The sequence below is a fragment of the Carettochelys insculpta genome, chromosome 2, assembly GCF_033958435.1.
Source record: "Carettochelys insculpta isolate YL-2023 chromosome 2, ASM3395843v1, whole genome shotgun sequence".
Classification (NCBI taxonomy): Eukaryota; Metazoa; Chordata; order Testudines; family Carettochelyidae; genus Carettochelys; species Carettochelys insculpta.
The window spans coordinates 77,259,020-77,281,475 of NC_134138.1; the positions used below are offsets into that span (position 1 = coordinate 77,259,020).

General features: G+C 41.4%; 1 protein-coding gene across 4 annotated transcripts in view; it reads left to right on the plus strand.

Annotated features, from left to right (window-relative positions):
* The window catches only part of ST18 (ST18 C2H2C-type zinc finger transcription factor), a 75,260-nt gene that overhangs the window by 17,903 nt on the left and 34,901 nt on the right, over window positions 1-22,456 (plus strand). For 2 of the 4 annotated variants that reach the window (XM_074985799.1, XM_074985798.1), the window contains 3 exons: window positions 926-1,137; window positions 11,661-11,906; window positions 19,480-19,595. In XM_074985799.1, the coding sequence (XP_074841900.1) occupies window positions 926-1,137; window positions 11,661-11,906; window positions 19,480-19,595 (574 nt within the window). The remainder of the gene's footprint in view (window positions 1-925; window positions 1,138-11,660; window positions 11,907-19,479; window positions 19,596-22,456) is intronic. The other 2 variants (XM_074985800.1, XM_074985801.1) reach the window with 1 other exon arrangement.

The following is a 22,456-nucleotide window of genomic DNA, read 5'->3' on the forward strand; positions in this document are numbered from 1 at the left end:
CAAATGGCCATTTCAAAGTTTACTAATGAAGCGCTGAAATGCATATTCAGCGCTTCATTAGCATGCAGGCGGCCATGGCACTTCGAAATTGACACGCCTCGCTGCCGCGCGGCTCGTCCCAACAGGGCTCCTTTTCGAAAGGATCCCGCCTACTTCGAAGTCCCCTTATTCCCAAGAGCTGATGGGAATAAGGGGACTTCAAAGTAGGCAGGGTCCTTTCGAAAAGGAGCCCAGTCGGGACGAGACGCGCGGTGGCGAGGCATGTCAATTTCGAAGTACTGCGGCCACCCGCATGCTAATGGAGTACTGAATATGCATTTCAGCGCTTCATTAGTAAACTTCAAAATGGCCATTTGCGTGGCCATTTTGAAGTTTGGGGCTCATGTAGACGTAGCCCAAGAGTCACATCTTGCTCCTCTTACTCACCCAGGTAATCCCATGTGAATAATGGGGCTACTCAGAGATGTAAGGCAACTAGGTGATAGCCTTCAAGTTGTTTTACCTAAGATGCAGAGGTCCATCTTATTTTGACACAAAGGTGCTCTAAAAATGAAAATCCCTCATGAATATGATTAATTTTAACCATGTGTTTGTTAAGCAACTGCAGTGTTGGGGTCATATCTTGAAGTCAGAACTTATTTTTACTCCATCTTTGCTCAGGAGTGAGTAAAACCTGAGTAAGAACCACAGCATTCATCACTTAGGATTTTTTGGGATTAAAAAAAGAATATTAAAGGTATTCTTGTGACAAAAAAAAAAATCAAATAGTGCAACATTTGAAAGGAATCCTGAAAAACCAAAAAGAAAAAAAAGATTGTTTAAAACTTATTTTTCACATAACTTAGTGTTTGAAATTATAACCTGAAAAATGAATTTATTTGATGGGGAAAATGACTTACATGCTAATCAAATCTCTCTTCAACAGCAAAGCATTTTTCAAATCCAGTGAAATTTTCTAATCGACTGCCTAGTGCTAGCGCCCACACACAGAGCCCTTCTCATGCCAACTCTTACAGCTACGGTCAATGTAGTGAAGACACCCACATAGCAGCAGCTGCTGCTATTCTGAACCTTTCCACCCGCTGCAGGGAAGCAGCAGAGATCCTCTCCAGCAAACCACAGAGCCTGACTGCCAAGGTAGGGTAGTCCAAGAACCTGGAGGGTGTGCTAGTTACTGAAATGTGTGCATAAACTGTCTTTCATGGAAGTGACTGCACTAAATCTCAAAAAAGAGAGTTCTGGTTGAATGCTCTTTTGAAGAGCGACAGAGCAAAATTAGTAACACCCTCACTGCTTCTGAGGAAAAAAATTACAGGCATTAGGTTGTGGTGATCTTCATGACAGGATCTAAAGTACTTGGAAGGGTATAGGGGAGGGAAATTCCAAAGCCAATAAGAATTTTTGGTACGTAATGGACCTGGGTCTGTTAATGAAATATCCAGAAACCGGAGGTAAGCAACCACTCAAGTGTCTGAGGCAGGCTCGCCAACAGGAGGTGGCAAATGGGGCCCTTGGGTTGGCATTTCAAAGGGGCCTGGAGCTCCCATTGCCACCACCGTGAAAGTAGCAGTGATGGTGGCCAGAGCTGTGGATCCCTTTGAAATGCTGCAGACCACTGTGTCACCACTCTGCATGCGGCTCTGAATGAGTGGGGTAGGGGGACAGGGATGACTGCCCTAGGCCCCACTCCTTCCACCCACGCCCTCTCTCCCACCTTGCCTTCAAGCATGTAGCAGCTGTCAGCACCATTGGAGTGGTAACAATCACCTTATTAACAGAGGGTTTATAATAAAGGTGGAGTAGAAGCATATTCATTAGATCTGATTATGATCTTTCTTACATCAGAGCAGAGTAACTATAGACTTCAGTGGAGTTAATTCTGATTTTTACTGAAGTGAGTGAGAGAAAATCCAAAGCCTTTAGGTTAAAAAATATTCTGAGAAATCCCTTTAAGACTGAAAGCCACCACATAAGAATTGCTCCTTGTGAAGGTTGCATTGCAGTCATATTTTTTGGATTGGTCTTAGGTTTCTCACTGTTCTTTGTGATTCACAAGAGTCACTGTAATGATTTAGAAGTCTTATTTTATGTGGAATAGTAACAGAGAGGATAGAAACACATTTCTCATGAAACTAGTCAAGATACATTTGTGACCTCCTTCCTGGGAGTAGGAGAAGCATTTTTGTTTGTTATTTGTACTGCAGCCCCATTGTGCTAGAAATCGTACAGGCATACCCTTGTCCTGAACAGATGAAAAGCTGTAATTATACAATCTTGCCTGGAGGAAACTGTGGAATATTATATAAAATATTATATTTATTCTTGGTGGGGGCCTTCAGGATCTATCTATCTATCTATCTATCATCTCCATCACTGTCCTGTTTGGGCACCAGGCTCAATCTGACTGGAAAGTGTGTCCAGATATGTTGGCCTACAAACAGAGCTGCTAACAGAATTGCTGAGTGGGTGGGAGGAACAGCTGCAGGTATGCTGAGCTCTGCACTCCTGCAAAGTGGTATCTCCTACTTTGCTGACTCTGATTTTTATTTGTCACAGCCAGGTTCTTGAAACTGATATTGGGGAACATTCTAATGTGGGACCATGTTCCAACCCAGCAAGATAGGCATTAGTCCGCCCAGAGATATATTTACCAAGGACCCAGAATTTGTTAGTGGTTCTTTCCTAGTTGACAGATCCATTTGCAGCGTTAGCCACAGGGGGCTTCTTATGCCAGACTTTAGTAAGGTTTCCTGTTATGTTGAGAGGGAGGTTGATGCCAACGATTGGATTAAATTGCTGCCCCAGCCTTTGGCTGAACTCAGCAACAGACCTTTCTTGCCAGCAAAGAGCAATAAAGGGACCATGCAAAACCCAAAGATTTTCCATTCTACACCTGCTTCACGTTTGCCAAATCATAGTGGGTCTGAATACAATAGTAGCAACACTCAGAGGCACTTGGGGCACACAGTTTATTCCTTTTTTTCAGAGCCAGGAATGGCAACCTAAAAGAGAATCATCTGTACACCTTGTCATCTGCCTGCCTCCACTTTTGCCAGACTTTCAACTGGACATAGTGATAGCCCACTGCTACGAAACATGTGACAGAAGAATCAGAATTAGCTTCTGGCCAGAATAGAGGAAAGTAAGCCCCAAACTAAGTGAGTGGCCAAAAGCACATAAATCCTTTTTTATATGGTTCTAGAAGTTTATTACTTTTAGTAAACAGGGTTCTTAGAGGAAAATACAGACACAGAGTCTCTAAGAAACTATATCTCCAGTAAGGGGAACAAACCATATTTTAATATGCCACAACTTACCGTAATTTATTTAAAACATTTCTAAAATTATCTTAAAATGTTCTTGATTTTCTGTGACTAACACAGAAAACATATATGGCAACATACAACTATTTGCAAATCTTATATTTTTTCAAATTGTCAAAAAGAGTTCAAGGATTGTATCTGCTGTATGTTGCATTTATGTATAAATAATACTGTAACAGCAGCAGGTTTATTTGACCCTCCACTTTGAATTATTTTCTTTATTTGTCCTTAGAAATACCCAGGAGAAGTGGGAGGGACAAACACGGGGCATAATTGTTGGGTGCACAGGACTTCTCCAGCCCAGAACCACAGATGCAGGAAAGGGCTGGGCGGGGTGCAAAGAGGGAAGATTGAGCTTCTCCTGGGACTGAAACCAGGGCAGGGGGGCAGAAGGGAAGGTCAAACTCCTTCCAAGGCCAAGTGGAAAGAGAGAAGGTGGAGTGGCAGATGGGGTTAGGAGCACACAGAGGGCGTGAAAATCAAGCTCCTCTTGGAGCAGGGGAGTAGGGAGGGGGTGGCAAGCTCCTGGGGGAACACAAAATGTGCCCCCCAGTGGGGTCAAATTTAAATTTCTGCACACACTCCTGGCAATTCACATTAGGCATCAGACTTGACCTTTTTGTTGCCAAGAGTTTAATTTGCCCCTAAACCTTGTCCCTTTGCCAAAAAAATAACAAATAAAATGGTGCATAAGGTGCCACTGCAGATCAAAGCTCCTTCACTTACAAGGGAGTTTACCTCCATCGTGGCCTTCAATTACAGGCCCACCTTTGCAGAAGGGCATACCTTGCTGGCATGAGTGATGTGGATGGATGCATTTGCACTGGTTATGATGCGTTACAGTTATTCTACATCTGAAGATGCCATGGCTGGACTTCTTCTCGTAGAATAGCTGAAAGTACAAATCTGTAAAAATAGTTTCCCAATGCTGTTTCTGGTTATTTCATGTCTGCCGAATTTTTCTTCTGGGTTCCTAAAACTTTGTTCATTTCTTAATAAGCATTTGACCTTTTGCGTCAAACATGGGCCATTTTTCACTTAAAAATATTCAGTTACAGTTTAATTTTTTTTTCAAAAATGACAAGTTTCAATTTTTCAGTGAATTTGGAATATCTCCAACTATGTGGGGGAACGCTTCCTGCATTTCTAAGGTTCATTGGTGAGAAAGATGCATAGCCTGAGCTAAATAAATCATGTTTTACTTTTAGCATGGTCTGGGGCAGGAAAGCAGCACAGTGACAAGTGATGTACAGACCATACATAAATATAAAAATTATCTCATGATGGACTGGATTTGCTTTTAGTCTAAATTAATTTGGATCCTAAGTTCCCTCAGTTAATTTTCTACCAACTGCATGCAAAATATAGCAGCCACCCTGGAAACCTTGTTTTTAAAAAATAAGTACTATTACTGTAATATTCACAGGGCTGAAACTGGTTTCTAGATATAACCATTTATGATTCTTCTCAGCTGGCTCCTGAAATACAGAAATGAAACAGATACAGTCCTCAATACAAATAAAAGAATCAGACACTGCATCAGATCGATGAATGTGATTATTAAACTCTATTGAACGCTGGGGAGTTTACATCTGGAATAACTCATCCAGTTTTGTGCTCTCCCCACAACTAGAGAGAGTCCACCAGATGGCAACAACAATTATTAGGAGTCTGGGGCACGTGACTTATGAGGAGAGGCTGAGGATAATGGGTTTATGCAAAAGAGACGTGTGAAATGGGACTGGTAGCTGCCTTCAACTATCTGAACAAGGATGTTCCAAAGAGGATGGAGCCAGTCTACTTTCAGTGATGGCAGAAGACAGACCAAGCAATGGTGGTGTGAGGTTTCAGTGGGTGGAGGTCTAGGTTGGTGATTGGGAAAAACTATTTCACTTCTCTGTCTTCAGAGGTTTTTAACACCAGGTTTGACAAAGCTGGACTAATTAGCTGGGGTTGGTTCTGTCTTTAGCAGAAGGTTGAACTAGATGACCTGCCGAGGTCTCTTCCAACCCTAATCGCTTATAATTCTGTGATCATAGTCTCAGCATAATTTGTCTGTGCATAGAGCCTGGTCCAATACCCATTGAAGCAAATGTAAGTTGGTTCACTAGAAGCTGGGGCAGGCCCATATTTGCTAGCACAAAGCAAATGCATGTAGCAGGTCCTGTCAGAATTTTTTTCTGTTTTACAACCATCACCACTGCTACCACTCACAGAGGTAGAAGCAAGCAGTACAGTCTATCTTTATCCTCATCACTGCTGCTTGCCAAGCATTCTGTTTAATGTTTTGGTGTTTTTCCCACCTGTTTAGACAAAATGGCATATGCATGCTGTGCCTTGAAAGAAAACAAAAAATGACACTTGCTTGAAATGTTTGAAGTTTGAATTCTGTTTTTTGAACAAAACCCGAAAACACAAACTAAGTCATCTGTCCATTCCTGGATATTAATGATGACAATGATGACAGCTGCATCAGTTATGTAGATAATGCAGTTGATTGGCAGCACGGTTATCAGACAAGCCCCTACCCCAAAAATCTTAAAATCTAACTACCGGATAATTTGTTTGCAGAACAATATCAATGGTTAACATGACCTTCTGAAATAAAACACACACACACATGCCTATTAGCTGTGCTGGTTGCACTGTTACACTATTACAGATATTCTATCATTGCAGTATTCTTCTCTTTCTTTCCTTAGATTGCAAATTGGTCTGGCTGGGACTGTATCTTTTCTGTGTCTCAAATAGTGTCAAGCACAGCATGCAATCCTGATCTTGTGAACACTTAGATCCATGCTTAATTTTGAGCATCTGAGTATTCCAGGTTACTTCTATGGAAAAACTTGCTTGCTTAAAGTAAAGCATGTGTGTAATAAGTGTTTGCAGAATCAGGGTCCAAGTGCTTAATTTTTTTAAAATAATTGTCTCCCCATTAGAATATTGCCTTGACTGCAGGCACATTAGGAATCCCATACATTCAAATAGTAATATAGTGTGCACACTTAACAAATTCATTGTGATTGTATAGATATTACTAGTTCCAGAGATACTTATATATTTAAAATGAAGATCACTCCTAGAATAGGTAATAACTGTGCATATTGGGAAAACTAAATAACCGGGGCTTTACTTTCTCTGGACAATCAAAGAATGGATAGAAACCCTTTAATGTTACAGGAGAATCTCCCTAAGCCCCAGTTTCTGCAATGAGATTCATCTGGACACAATGATTCATCAAGCTGATCAAATGGTAAGGTAAAGGCTTAAGTTAGAACTGTTCCTTTAGAGTTGTTGCAGAATATTAAATATTGTGAGCTAGCAAATGAGCCAACGATCTCAAAAGCAAGGGTTAAATCCATTTCAGATGGGCCATGTTTTATGCATTTAGTAGATACATGTACCTGAGTTTTCATGGATAATGGCAATACATCAGAGTGTACTAGGAAATGTTCTGTAGTATATTTTCTAAAATAAAAAGTCAAGTTGTGAGACATCTCAACAAAGCTCAACTATTAAATCTTCGCTGTGAAGTTGCTTATGATTAGTAATAATTTTGGTGTAGTATTCATACTAGGGTGGCACCTCTCCTGTATCTGTTTCACTACACCAATCCTAGAAAAAAAATGAAATATTTTTAGTAATTTTTCTTTCATTTTTCATTCTAAATGCTTTTTCCAGATGCTTCTCAGACTTTAAGGATAATTATACTCTCCTGATATCAGAGTAAATCAGGAGTAGCTTGCATGCCATTAGCATGGCTCTGTCCTTTGCACTATTTTCACTCCATTGTCTTCAAAGAAGTGTTTACATCATGATCAATGAGACCGCACTCAGGCACTTTAAAGTTAGTATGAAACTGACTTAATATAGGGAAGACTCGGGCACTTAAGCCTTCATTGGCCAGCTCTATTTTATACTTATATAGTTTATATACTGCAGTTTTTAAGCTAAGAACTTGTTCATTTTCTATTGCTATGAATGACATATTGGAAAGCTGTCATGGTCTAAAACCACAAGTCTGCTCTCATCCTTGTTAATTTCAAAAGGACCAAAACTGGGTCTTTACTGAAGTCGACACTGCTCTTAGAAGAGGTACCATCCACTCTAAAGTCAAACACGATACATTTTTATTTTGCACTATAGTCTAACAAAATCTTTTGGCATTGTTGTCTTGTTAATTCTACTTTAAGGTAAATAATGGGAAAACAAGTAAAGGAGGCATATTCAGAGAATGATGGGATAAGAATAGGAAAGAAAATTGGAGCAGTCTTTCTGATTATCCTTTTTTTTAATTCTCCTTTGTGGAGTTTGCAATGAGTGCAGCAAAGGGTTCAGAATAAAAAGCCATGCTGCAAATGTGAGATCCATCCAACTATGAGCAAAAGGGAATATCTTTCCATGAATATATTTAATTGTTGTGTGCATCTGTGAGCTCACTTAAACCCCATCTGTACACTGTTTCACAAATGCATACAATTCATGCTCTTTTCTGGTCGGATTTCAGTCTGTGTTGCACAACCCAACTTCTGTGTGAATTTTAGGAAAGCACAGGAAAATATCTTAATAGACACATCAGTAAATGTTGTTTCCATCCATCAAACCTCATTGGTGCATTGAATGATACTCTGTTTCCAGTGATGATATATATTTGCTGACATTTTGCAATCTGCAATTTAAATTGGAAGGACTATGATTGCATTTGTTCAATTTTTTAGTTGTTGTCGCCTTTAGAGTAGTTGGTATTTTGTCATTGACAGAGAATCTGCACTATTTATGGCTTTTTCCATTATAAAAGTACTGCAGCCCAGTCACATGGTGTCTTTTCCTAAGCCATCTGTCACAGAGGTCTGGAATTTTATGTGAATGTTGGTTGTGCAGACTTAACTGAAGTTTTTTTTTTATTGTGAAAAATGTCACCAACTACAATATTTAGCATTTTACTTTACATTGGTCATTAAACTTGATTACTGTAGCTCTGTTTCATTGCCATAGTTACATCTCACTTGTGAAGCCAAAAAACACCAGGGCAGGCCTGGCAAAGCTGTATTGTCAGATCCTGGAGCATGCATTTGGCAGTGATATAGTTAATATCTTGGGTTTTTGTAACTAACGTTCATTAATGCTGGTATAAAAATGTATTTGATATTATACAGATGGCATAAGATGTTGTTGTTACTAAGTTATTATCCAGGATAAGCTGCACTGGCAAATTCAGGGCTTAAAACTATCACAAGAGATTAAATTATTTACTAAAAAGGGGCAGAAAGGTATAATCAAAGCATCTTAGTATGAACATATTAGAAGTGTATTTACTTCCCATAAATATAATAGAGCATATCTCCCCTTAAGCTGAGTGATTGAAAATTTGAATTTTGTCATACAAGTGGTGCCTTCGAGTTTCTAAGTGGTGCATAAGCACCTAGCCAAGTAGTCCTTGGAAGTGGGTTAATGTCTGTCTTATGCCTGTAGTTTATCAATGGAGGGAAGGACCCAAAGTTAGAGTTTGATCACTAAGTTCTCCTTTTCCAGCCATGCCTTGTGACTAACTTGAGGCATTCAGAGGGGACAGGGGAAGAAAGCACTCAACTCTTCTGAATATTGGCTTCATCTCAGGTGTCTCATCTTGGTCACCCAATAACTGACCAATCCCAAATCACTCCTGGCTTTCGAAAAGGTAGGCCTTGGTCACTGCCAACCGCCTGTTTTTGTAGCCTGCCAGCAAATACACTTGAGGAAACTGCTTTCCTTTGCTGAAGAAAGTTTAGATGGGAAATACTAACTCTGCAGAGCTGGATGGTTTATAAAGTTTTGGTGTTGATAAAGACCAAGAAGTCGATAATTATGATACCAAACCTTTGGCCTCCTAGCAAAATGACATTACTGCTGAGGGTACCCTGTTTTGAATGTGGAAGCCACCATATGCTTAAATGGACATTGTGATTTCATTTTATCTCTAAGAGTGGTGCCATGGAAGGTTTAGTGCATAGCTGTGTGCATGATGCCTGTTCCTCATCTGAGTCCAGCCCAGATGGCCTACCATGCTTTCAGGCAGAATTTGCTATCCCATTGTATCAGATTTTAAGTTCTTTGAGGAAATGACTGTCTTTTACTACAGTTGTACAATACCTAGCACGTTTGGGTCTCAAACCTTTACTAGGGCCTCTGGGGCATTCTGCAATACAAATAATAAAACAATAACAATGGTAACTTATACTGTTAACTGCAGAGATTTTTGTACTTGCTACTGAATAAGTCAACTTTACTTTGATGTGAGTCCATAACCCCAAAGCCACTGTTGGCCTGGGCAACCTGTGCAACAGGACCACATATGTCCCTGGTGTTTCAGAAGCCAGAAGGCCATACATACACACAGCCTGCAACCAGACACTGCTTCCATGGTCCCATCACACTGAAAACATTGAGCTGTGGCACATTTAAGTTTGCTCTGTGATTTGAGTACTACACATTGGCAGCACCTCAGAGGATGAGGATGGGGATCCCCAGAGGGAGCAGACACCCCACAAACAAGTGACAGGGAGATGGTTTGTGATTTCTCAAATGAGACTGTAGGCAGGTTCTGTTTGTGGGTGGTGTATGTTCAGCGGTGAGGAGACCCAACAGGAAGGTGGAGAGCTGTACTGTTATATCTGATGAAGCAGGTCTTTGCCCACAAAAATTTATGCTCCAAAAAATCTGTTACTCTGTTAGGTGCCACAGCACTTGTTGAGTTTTTTTTTATTGCTACTTCTGCTTCTGACAAACCATAAGGTCAGTCCTGCCCAAATCATATTGTTTTATACTTCCATTTTATGGTCAGCTGGTGGAAGGAGAGTCAGAGAGAACAAGACACTTTGCCTTCCCCATATCCATTTGAGATGCTGTAGCAGCCCCTGCATCTTTCTGTGTATAGGAACTCAAGTAGCAGAACTCAAGTTGAAATAAGGAGAGAGGAAGGGACAAGGATGAGGCCTGTCACAGCACACACACACACAAGCTAACTGGCAGAACTAGCCTGCTCAAGACGAGCATGTATGCTGCATGTGTCCATAAGTAATGGTGCAGATCCATGCTGAATATCTCTGGGTGGAATTGTACGTGATATCTCCTGAAACTCTCCCTATGCCAATGTGGCTTTACCCTGCTCCTAGCACAGGCCTCTGCCTTAATGGCACAATCTGGTCCTTGTTTTGTAGTAAATCTTTTTAAAGGTTCTTTCTAAGTCAAATTCTAATTCAGGCAATACAGTGAACCCCCATCTTATTCAGAGGTTGGGTTCCTGCAAAACCCACATAAGTCAAATTTCCCGCACAACTCAGGGGAGCCAGGAAACAGATGAAGGCACCAACCCTGGTCAGTTTCCTGGCTCCAGCAGCCTGGATCCTGGCTCTCCACCCTTGGCAGGAGCCAGAAACTGACCAGCATGTTGCTGGTCAGTTTTCTGGCTCCCACCACTCTGGGATCCACATGTGGCTTCTCCCTGGCTTCTCCCAGCTGGAGGAAACCAGGGAGAAACAGCAGCAGCATGGCTGTCTGTCCACCCAGCTTCCCCCGGCTGGGAGAAGAAGTGCTGGGGAGACAGCTGCTGTGGCGTGGCTTCTCTCAGCTGGGGGAATCTGGGGAGAAGCCACACTGTTGTGGCTGTCTTCCTGGTTTCCCCCGTCTAGCGGAAGCTGGGGGACAGACAGCCAGTGGCATGGCTGTCTGTCCACCCCATTTCCCCCAGCTGGGGGAGCTAGGTGGGCAAACAGACACAGAGAGGCTTCAAGTTGTGCTTACCTTATGTTAATGCAAGTTAAGTGCAACTCAAAATCATACCTTTTTTGGGGGTTTACTGTATGTTATTTTCAGGGACATGTAAAACACCCAGGAAAAAATTCTCCTGCTGTTTTAGCATATTTCCAGGGCGTGAGGGAGGAGACAGTGAAAATGTAATAGTTGATCAAATAGTGTTGATAAACTAAGCAGTGCATTAATGCTGTTAAATGTGAATTGGGGTCATAGCGTCCTCTAAGAGTAAATAGATCAAGAAGATTTAAAGCTAAACTTTTTTTAAATAAACTCAGATTTGGTGCGTATAGTTTACATTTTAGAAGCATCTTATTTAAATGCTACTTACTATGTTTAAGCTCAGAAGCCTGGAGAGTATTACTGAGGTTGCACTTAAGTCTGCCTAAGAATTAAACATTAACTGATGTAAATCCAAAAGCTGGTTTTAGACTCAGATAAATTTAAACAAAAGCATTTACTATCATCCGTTAAAAGCACCACATGGCTATTTTGCAGCCTCAAATTGTGCATTCTCTAAACATTTCTCTATTTCTTGTCGTATATTAGGGAGCTGAGATAGCTGTGGATGAAAATGGCACTCTGGATTTGAGCATGAAAAAGAACCGAAACCAGGACAAGGTTATGCCTCTAATTTCTTCCAATGCAGCACTGCCCACTCTTTCCTCTTCTCCCTTCAAAACAAGCAGCATTCTGGTAAATGCGGCCTTCTATCGGGCTCTCTGTGAACAGGAGGCCTGGGATACGCCAATCAACTATAGCAAGACACCAGGCAGGAAAGAGGAAGAGAAAGAGGTATCTTTTCAGCTTGTCAGTTAAAGAAGTTGAAGAATTGACACTAAGACCCTCAGTTTCAAAAATGGCCTGTAATCATGGGTTCTTGAATGCCCAGTTTGAACCAGCGTCATCTCAATATTCAAAAGTGCCTACTAATTTGGAGTACCCCTTTTGGTATCACTTAATGGAAGCTGACCTGGCAGCTGAGCAGGTTGTGAAAATCTGGCCAGCTTTAATAATATCTCAAGTAAAACACATACAGTCATTAACCACGTATGAAAATCTTGATCCTAATGCCTTACTTTTAGACGTGCCAAGAACTTGTTGCAACCTTTCATTTTAACTGAGTGCATGCAAGACTCTTAGCTTGGTCTCAGATTGTGGGTTGGGACCCCAAAGCTAGTCAGGTTTAGACTTGCTGGGGCCTGGGCTGATGCCTGAGCTCCTCTGCTCAGATTAAAAGCCAGAGCCTGAGGGATTCAGCCATGGCTGACAGGGCTCAGATTAAGGGCTTCTTGCCTGGGGATGCAGCTTTCCCCCAAAGCAAACACTGGGAAAAGTGGTGCTAAGGCTTCAGTCCCTGCTTCTGGGGTCATGTAGTAATTCTTGTTGTCAGAATAGGATAACAGTTGCAAAGATGTTTAATGATTCCTGATGTGAGGCATCCAAAACTAGAACCCATTTCTGAATGTATATCCCCACTTTCCAGTGGCTGAAGGGTCATGACCTCCTTGTGGTCCATTTTTGGTCTTTTTTAAAAAATGCCAACATCGCCTTATAATTTTGACGTGTAATGTAATTCTTCCAAGCAACCTTATTTGTACAATCCAGACATTCCTGTGTTTGGGTATGTGTTAATACAGGCATGAAATCCTACGATCATTTTTCACTGGGTTAAAATATTATTGTTTCTTTGAAATATCCAGGTGTACATTGCTCACATTATCCTATGGTGAGAATTTCCATATCCAAGGATCCAGATAAGAGTCTGATATTACAATTCTAGATTACACTCCTCAGTATACTGCTGGAATTAGGGAAGTTCAACTGAAATTAACAGCCCAAAAATACAAAATCCTAAATAAATCTCATAAAACTAACTCTCCTGATGGATACAGGCAGCTGCCGTGATAAGACTCCAAATGACAGGCTGGCAAATGTTAGGAGTTCGTACGATAGCTCTCATGTCCTGGAGAGCCCAAGTGCTGATAATTATCTTTCTTTAAGGGTCTTTGTCTGTTTTGCCCCTTTCATGTTTTTTTTTTAATTGAATGTTGGCAGCACAGTGTCTTTTGGTTTCTTTCTTGCTTGCTTTTGGTTTTTTTTGTTTTTTTTGGCTGCATGTTTCTCTTAAACTTCACTGCCAAAATAGAGTGCAGTGGAGGTTTGGTTGGGTTTGTTGTTATGGTGAACACTATGTACAGGCAGCTAACTAAGTACCAACTTGGTCTTAAGAGAGATGGGCCTGAGCTAGACAGGTCTGTTCCAGCCCCACACTCCTTATAGTTCAGGCATATAAAGATCTGCAGTTTTAGTTCAGGGACAAATATATGGTCATCCCTTTTGTATTCGTCCGGAGTAAAAGATAGCGCTTGAGCATTTTAGTTATTGTAGAAGTGGATTTACTTTTTGAATTACCACGATAGGTAGACTTTAACAAAGTAACACATTCAACAAGCATAGATCCACCTAGAGCTGAGGATGAAGATTCATCCCTATTATTTCAAAATGCCTGGAAGACAAAGGGCATCTGTGAAGTACCAGAAAACTCTCAGGAAGGGTACAGGCAGCTGCTGAGATCAGAATCCACAAGACTGGCTATCAAGTTTTTAGGTGATCATAGGATAGCTACAGTATCCTGGAGAGCCAAGTGATGTGACCCCCACTGTCCAGGTGCTCATCTGTAACCCAAGGTTAAGAGTCTAGAAAGACAATTTTTTATTCAGGAAAAACAGACGAAGTCTGGAGATTGGTTTGACATATGTCCTATTGTAAATAAGAACAGATACTTCCCTGCACTGTGGCCGCTGTATGCTGCATTGCCAGCAGTGTGCCCAACCTGGAGAACATTGTCTTTCTGCCAGGGAATCCACTGGTACTGCAGACCTGGCAAAGAGGTTATCATGCCACTCCTCCCTGCTACCAGCAAAGCATAGAAAAAAGGGGTTGTGTTTGGAGGAAAGAGGGCCCAACTAGAACACTGCTTCGCCTCATTCTTCCCCTTTTGCAGTGTTGGTTAATTGTGATGTGAAGGCTGGCCCCATGCATTGCTTGAGCAACATTGGTGATATCATTAAGGAGGTCACGAAGCTGAGTATAAACCTATCTCTGCTCCCCTCCGCCTCAATGAACTTCCTGTGTGCAATTTGTCCCTAATCGGGGATCTGGACCTAGACCTTTTCTCTGAGCACTTCTGTTCCCAGAGAACATTGACATATCCAGCAGTCAGGGGGCCAATGGCTCTGTTTTGCAAGTCGAAGCCTGGCAGTTTTCCCCATGCAAAGCAAATGAATGATAATATCTATTTCTAATTCATTGTTATCTGGTTCATATGCACAACAGTTGCTTAATTTTGGTAGTAATTTCCAGAAAATATTGTCTCTCTCTCTCTCTCAGCGAAATAGCCTGTCCAGATGCCCCCTAAAAAAAATTTTGAATTTGGAAAAAGCTCAAAATTTCTGTAAAAAGGAAAGCACTGAGAAATAACCAGAACTGTCAGCTTAGTTCAACTGTCAGTTCTCCAAAGATTTCAGGGCTTAAAAATGTTTAAAGTGCCAGATGCTATTATCTGTTATTCATGCTACCATTATGTTCTGGTCTTTGCTGAAATCAATATAAACTTCCATCTGTACATTAATGGAATTTCATTGCTTGCTTGCTTTTGTGCCCATGTGTGAATACATACACACACATACACACACACACACACACACACACACACACATTTTGTAGAAAATGGACCTATTGTACTGGTTCTGGTTTTTAAGTCAAATGTACTTTAGAATTCTAATAACATTTCGTTCTAAGGCTGCTGTCTTGAAATAGAAAAAGAAAATTGTGCTTTGCACTTAATCAGCTGAGATAAGTACCCAGCAACTCTCTCTTGACATGGGTGAAAAAGAGGAATGGAGGGTTGCTGAGAGGAGTTTCTTTGATCCATTCTCTGAACTATTTATGTCACACAAAAAGGATGAAACCCACTAGAGGACTGCACAGCACAGGTACCTGGTCTACACATTTAGCCCTATGTGTGTGAAGGCAAGGAAAGAAATCTCTGCTCCAACCTGCAGTAGTATCTATTCAAGGACCAACAGACAGCCCGTACATGTGTTTAATGCCAGTGGGAGCTGCATGGCTGGTGACCAGCAGGCTATAAACATAGCTGGTTTGCCTTCGCCAACCTCCCCCATATACTAGGAGCTTCAGTGTCTTTCTGCAGAACCCCTCCATATCAGGCCTCCCTTGTAGCTCTTACTGCAATATGTAATTTCCCCAGGCTCCAGGATTTCATGTTGCTCAAAAGATAGCAATATCGCCCAAACTAGAAAGGAAGTTTTTGATTTAAATTTTTGTCTCTATCATTTTCTCAGAAATATAATTGAGAATATCAACAGGAAAAAAACAGATTCTTTATTGACCATTTAATCACAATTGTCATTTAAAGCACTTCCCTTAAACCATATCTTTCTTTTGCAAAGATTCTCAACGATAAGTTTACTTACAGTGGAATCAATACTGTAAGAAGGTATTAATATAAAAGAATAGTTTTAGAATATCATAATTATTAAAATTGCAATGCAGGAGCTTCACAACTAGCATACAAGAAACCCAAATATTTGAAAGTCAGAACATTCAAGCGAGAGCTAGCACCGGGCATACACAGATTAAGCAAGTCCTTAGGGTCCCAAGCAGCTCAGTGGGGCCTTCTGTAATTTGCTAGGAACCCTATCTAATCAACGTATGTGCTACAGACATCAGGCACTTACTAGGTGTAATTATCCCTCTACCCCTCTCCCTCTGTCCTCCTTCTTTTCTTCTCCCCCGTCTCCTCCTCTTCCACCCTCTCTCTCTGTCTCTCTCTCTGTCTCTCTCTCTGTCACACACACACACACACACACACACACACACACACATATATCCAGGTATTTTCCACTTCACATAAAGAACATATCCATTTCATGGAAACATTAATAGGTCCCTTATCCTCTATGCTGGTGAGACACTAGAGGGCAACATACAACACACATAAAAGGCGGCCACCACCACCACCACCACCCACCACCCTGCCCCACACACTTCATCCTGAAGCAGGTAAATGAGGAGCTTAAGTGTAGCTTGTAAGGTTATTTGGAGCTTTTGGTGTCTCTGGCCCATGCTGCAGGATACAGGGAGGTACAAGTCTCTAGTTTCTGATTAATGATGGATTTGCTCTTCATAGATAGTTACAGTGCTGAGGTTCCCGTGTGATGGTAAGGGTCAATAGTTGGCACTTGAAAAGTACATACGGAAGGGTGGTGAGAGGAAAGGGAGGAGAACAAGCTATTGAGTGAAATGCTGGCTCCTTTGAAATCAACAGCAAAACTCTGATATTGGGGATTTTGAACAATGTTTTTTAAATTTACTGATTTTCAAATGTTGCTTTTAACATTAACTCCAAACTGTATTTACTTTCACAGGTTTAGGTTTTTATATTTACTTTTTAATAATGTTCTAAATGAATATTTGTATTAATTAAATTCAAATTGAAGTAAAATAAAGTAATTGATAATTACACATTTATATCTCTAAATTCTAAAATATTAGCTAAATGTCTTCCATTTAAAAATATTAACAATTACCATGAAAAAGTGTGTAGAGAAAAATCAACATAAAATATAGGTACTCCCTCTGTTCATAATAGTAGCGTGAAAAAGGATTCCTGAACAAATGGCTATGTCTACACCTGCCCCCAACTTCAAAAGGGGCATGGTAAACAGTGTGGTGGGAGATTACTAATGAAGTGCTGTGGTGCATATGCAGCACTTCATTAGGTAACATTTTGCGGAGTAAAGGCACTTTGAAGTGCCTGCAGCTACACGGTATGCCGGCACCTCGAAGTTTGCCACTTTGATGTTGCCACAGGGGAGAATTTGCCTAGTGAAGTGCTGCATATACAGCACAGCGCTTTGTCAGTAATCTCCCATTACCCTGATTACCATGCCCCCTTCAAAGGAGGGGGCACATGTAGACATAGCCCTGCAGTGGTAAAAATTAGCAGTAATTGATTTAACAATAACATGACAAATTTTCTGTGTATGTATGTATACCCAGACTAAGAGCACCAACACTAGAAAGCAGAAGGAAGTCATGCACAGAAATCAGCTACACACTCACAAAGGTGTGCTTCCATAACGGGAGAGCAAATAGGCGCTTTGTCAGAAGTAACACCCCTGATAGGCAGAAGCTCATAGGTTCTGGAAGTAGGGGTACTGGAGTGAAACCACACCATGGTTGTGAAGAGGTTCCCATTATATACAGGGCTTACAGGTGTAGTCAATGGCTCTCAGCACCTCCACTCTACAAATTTTTCCAGTACCCTGGCAAAAGTTTCATTTGCAGTCCACATTCATCCAAATTCCTGCTGCTCTCCTTGCTTTGTGTTTATCAATTATAGAAGGCCCTGCCCCTGTGGTTCTCTCCAGTCCTGGAGATCCTCTACAAGACACAATTCTGCAGCCCTGTCAACCCTGTCTAATCCTGGAGAGCTTGTTAACTGTGCAAGGCCAGAAACATAGTCTCAGTCTGGGAGTTTTGCAAAACCAAATTGCTTCTTGTCCCAACTGTTAGCAACAATTTCTGATCCTACTAAACATTTTCCGCAACTTCTATCTATTTGGATCTCCCTTCTCCAGTGGAGTTTATAAACCAGCAAGAATTTATAGTTCTGCAAATGACTCTGGATACTTCACAAAAGTTCATATGTTGATGGTAAATCTCTTCAAAAGTAGTCACTTAACCTTCCAATATATTTCAAAGCCACCACTCCTCAGTAAGCACAAAATAATCTTGAAGTTTCAATGACAATCTAAAAAGAGAAGTCTTCAGAAAGTGAAATGGTAATGCACATCCAATATTTCAGATTTCCAAAATGACTTCTCAATGGAGTGACTACCATGGTTCCATAATATCCATTAAGCAGCAAAACAACAGATGGTAACCTTTTAATGTATATCTACAAATAAACAGGCCAGGTTAGAATTTAAGTCCCATTCCTACAGTTGTACTGTCCAACAAATTTGTGAAGAGTATTTGTGATTTTTTTTCTTTTCATAGCAAGACTCCACTATTTGGATAAAATGAAAACATCATCCCAAAACTCTCAGGCATTTATATCTCCTGGGCTACGTCTACACGTGCAGCCAACATCGAAATAGCTTATTTCGATGTTGCGACATCGAAATAGTCTATTTCGATGAATAACGTCTACACGTCCTCCAGGGCCGGCAACATCGATGTTCAACTTCGACGTTGCTCAGCCCAACATCGAAATAGGCGCAGCGAGGGAACGTCTACACGTCAAAGTAGCACACATCGAAATAGGGATGCCAGGCGCAGCTGCAGACAGGGTCACAGGGCGGACTCAACAGCAAGCCGCTCCCTTAAAGGGCCCCTCCCAGACACAGTTGCACTAAACAACACAAGATCCACAGAGCTGACAACTGGTTGCAGACCCTGTGCCTGCAGCATAGATCCCCAGCTGCCGCAGAAGCAGCCAGAAGCCCTGGGCTAAGGGCTGCTGCCCACGGTGACCATAGAGCCCCGCAGGGGCTGGAGAGAGAGCATCTCTCAACCCCCCAGCTGATGGCCGCCATGGAGGACCCAGCAATTTCGACGTTGCGGGACGCGGATTGTCTACACGGTCCCTACTTCGACGTTGAACGTCGAAGTAGGGCGCTATTCCTATCTCCTCATGAGGTTAGCGACTTCGACGTCTCACCGCCTAACGTCGAAGTTAACTTCGAAATAGCGCCCGACGTGTGTAGACGCGACGGGCGCTATTTCGAAGTTGGTGCCGCTACTTCGAAGTAGCGTGCACGTGTAGACGCAGCTCTGGAGTGTAGCTTAATGATTTATTTGTGTATAGTACATTCATTTTTTGTTTTGTTTGTAGAAGAAAGCCAGAGTAACTTCCCCACATAGGAAAACTACTGGCTCTGTAACTTGAAACATCCAACAATTTTCTAGCCATGGGCTGTATTTTCTCCCCTGCTTTTCTCTATGGATTTTTGTTTGTTTGTTTGCACAATCATTTTCCAAATATAAACCCGGGTTACTTAGGACACAGCTTCAAGACCCTGTGTGGCTTCCAGACCTCTCTGAATTATTTCACAAATAAATCATTGCAGAAGGTAAAACATCCATCTCCCAATGTCTGAAAATATGGTATATTAATCATTTTTATCGTATCTCTACCACTGCTGAAAGCTTAGGTGACTTTACCTGTGTGTTCTTCAAGAGTTTTCCCTTCTATACAAAAACAAAAGATTGGTTGAATATAAGAAAGAAAGGGAAGACAGAAAACCATTTGTGACATTCTTATCTGATATTTCAGAAAGATCCATTGAGCTCCCCAGAAAACCCGGAGGAAAAAAAGTATCCAGGAGATGTCTCCATACCAAGTCCAAAACCCAAGCTCCATGGGAGAGATCTCAAAAAGGAACTCATCACGTGAGTCACAAAAATGTCATGTTTTCCCTTCTCTTCCTTTGTGGAGACTGAAGACATTAAGCACAACAGACCGTCTGTGAGTCGACTGTTTTGTAGGAGCTATGCAGGAAAATTCTGCACCCTCTGCTTCCTACACAAGAGAGTTCCACTTTCAGACTGGGCAGCCATGAGGTTTGTAGTCAAGACAGGTCAGGAGAGGTCTATGGACCTGGCTGGAGGATTCGTGATGACATAGCTTTACTGTCTAACACCATCTCTCATTCACTGAGGAAATAAAATAGCACCTGCTACTACTGCACACTTGGACTGTAGTAATGGTTGCAGAGTGGTAGCTCTGCAACTCCTCTTGCGGTTCTGGAAAAAAGCTTTTATTCCCATTCATCCACCAGGGAGGACCCTGATCCCCACCCCCACCTGACAGTGATTTTGTGTAGGAATCCAGGGCATAGCTCTAGCCTTTAAAAGAAGCAGAGCAGAAAGAAAAAAAAATATCGACTGTAAAGAGAAACAATTCACGAAGGACTCAAGCCTGCCTGTCTGCACAGAATCATGTGCAGTCTCAGAAAAGATTAATAGCTAAGACAATGAGAGTAGCAGAGGTTACCACACATACTGAACAATGATGTCCATGTGAGAATGGTATGTAGATGTAACCAAGAGGATAGTTCTAAGATGCATGCAGCACTTCTATAGGATAATTGAACATTAGCATCCATATCTAAATGTTACATTATGCATGGGAGTAATAAAGGCTCATTCTTAAAAGAAACCTCAGCTCTTCCTTTAAAATTAAAAAAAAAAAAAAAGCCAGGAATTAAGATTTGTTAACTGCTGGTTCTGAATGTCAGATGAGTAACATGGGCTAAAAAACATCCATTGAGCAGCATTGTCTGCAGGTACGTCCTGCATCCTCCAGATGTCAAACAACATAATGTGTTTGATTAATGCATAAAGTATTTTAAAATCATTGCTCAAAATAGAAAACCATAGTCCGCCTTAAATAATGTATAATAATTCACTGTCTGTTGTACCACCCAGATCCCCAGCTTAGAGGGTGTGATATCTTCATTATTTGCAAGATGGCCTGTGTCTTAAGGATGGACCCACAAATGAATGTGGGATGTCTTTCTCAGAATCATTTCCTTTCTGCATGTTCTTATTACTACTTGTCATGCAGTGACACAGGGCTCTGCACTGTACTGAACATAGATGAAGAAACAGTCTTTGTTCAAGGTGCTCATAGAATAAACAGATTGTTCTCTTACTTGCACAATCTGAAATAAAATATGTCTCATTTCTTTTGTAAAATGATAGACTGTAAAGTAAGAAAATGAAGCAGCCCTTGGGCATTGACGCAAAGTAGACCATTGTGTTATTCGATAAAGGAACACAATAGTGGAAACATAAAATAACATAGTGGCTATGGCCACACCAGCCCCTCCTTTTGGAAGGGCTGTGGTAATGTGGCGATTCAGAATATGCTAATAAGGTGTCACTATGAATATGCAGTGCCTCATTAGCATAACGGCATCCACACGGGCTTTGAAACTGCTGGTTTCGAAATGCAGCCGCCCATGTAGCCAGGGGCCTTTTTAAACAGCCCCCCCGATTTTGAAAGCCCCTTCTTCCCAAAACCAAATGGGAAGAAGGGGCTTTCGAAAACGGGGACATTTTGAAAGCCCCCCCTTCCCCCCGGCTACACGGGTGGCATGCATTTTGAAGCCCCCAGTTTCAAAGTGCACACAGCTGCTATTATGCTAATGAGGCACTGCATATTCATGGAGGTGCCCCATTAGTATATCATGGCAGTGCCTCATTAGCATATTTAGAAGGGCCACATTATCATAGCCCTTCCAAAAGGAGGGGCTCGTGTGTCCACGGCCAGAAGGATCACTTGGTTCCTGCTATTTTAAAACAATAAAAACCAAAACCGGCTGTGGTTTAAACAGATCTGCCTCAAGTGGCAGGAACATGTGCTGATTAAGAAAGTTATTTAATAACTTCATTTCATCAATATGAAAAGAATTAGATCTGAAGCCTTCCAAACAGGCAGATTATTTAAAATGATTAAGTAGGGGTCATGTTATTCACAACTTGGTTTACACATGTAATGACAGTAGCCGGTTTGCATACTCAGGCCAAGGTTTTCAGAAATGACTACAGGTTGAACCTCTGGAATTCTCTCATCCAGCAACATCTGTAATCTGGCATGAGTTTAGTTACCCAAGCAACCACTTACCATGGATATGGCCAAGTTTCCTGCAGTCCCATAAAGTTTGTTGATAGCCATCAGTTCTGTCTCTCAGTGCTCTGTGCTGTTATTTAACTTAATTTAACCCTAAATGTCTTCTAAGAGCCCAATATGCAGTGGAAGTGTTGGCATGTGCTAGAAAATATAGACCTCTCATCATCTGGCAAATTCTCTCATCTGGCACAAGTCAGGGCCCAAGAGTAACAGGCAAGAGAGGCTCAAACAGTAGTGATTTTGGGTGCCCAGCATGAAAATCCTCAGAGGGGTCTTGTTTTCAGAAAAAAGTCGATTACCCACATTCTGAAATTAGGCCCCTGTCGACTGTCTTGCTGGACACCCATGATCACTAATCAAGTCTTAAGATCCTGACCAAGTTTCTTGAAAAATCTTTGAATTCACATCAGAACATTGCCAATGTCTACAACATATTACCATCCATAGACTCCTGTCTCTAATTTAAAATCCACCTAGGACTCAGTATACATATTTCATTTGTGTTTTTCCCTCTGTCTCCTTACTCTGGTAGGCGCCTCAAGACAAAAGCAGTCTGCACCACTTACTGATGATAGTCCATCGCACATCAGTGCAGACTCATTCACAGCTGAACTCA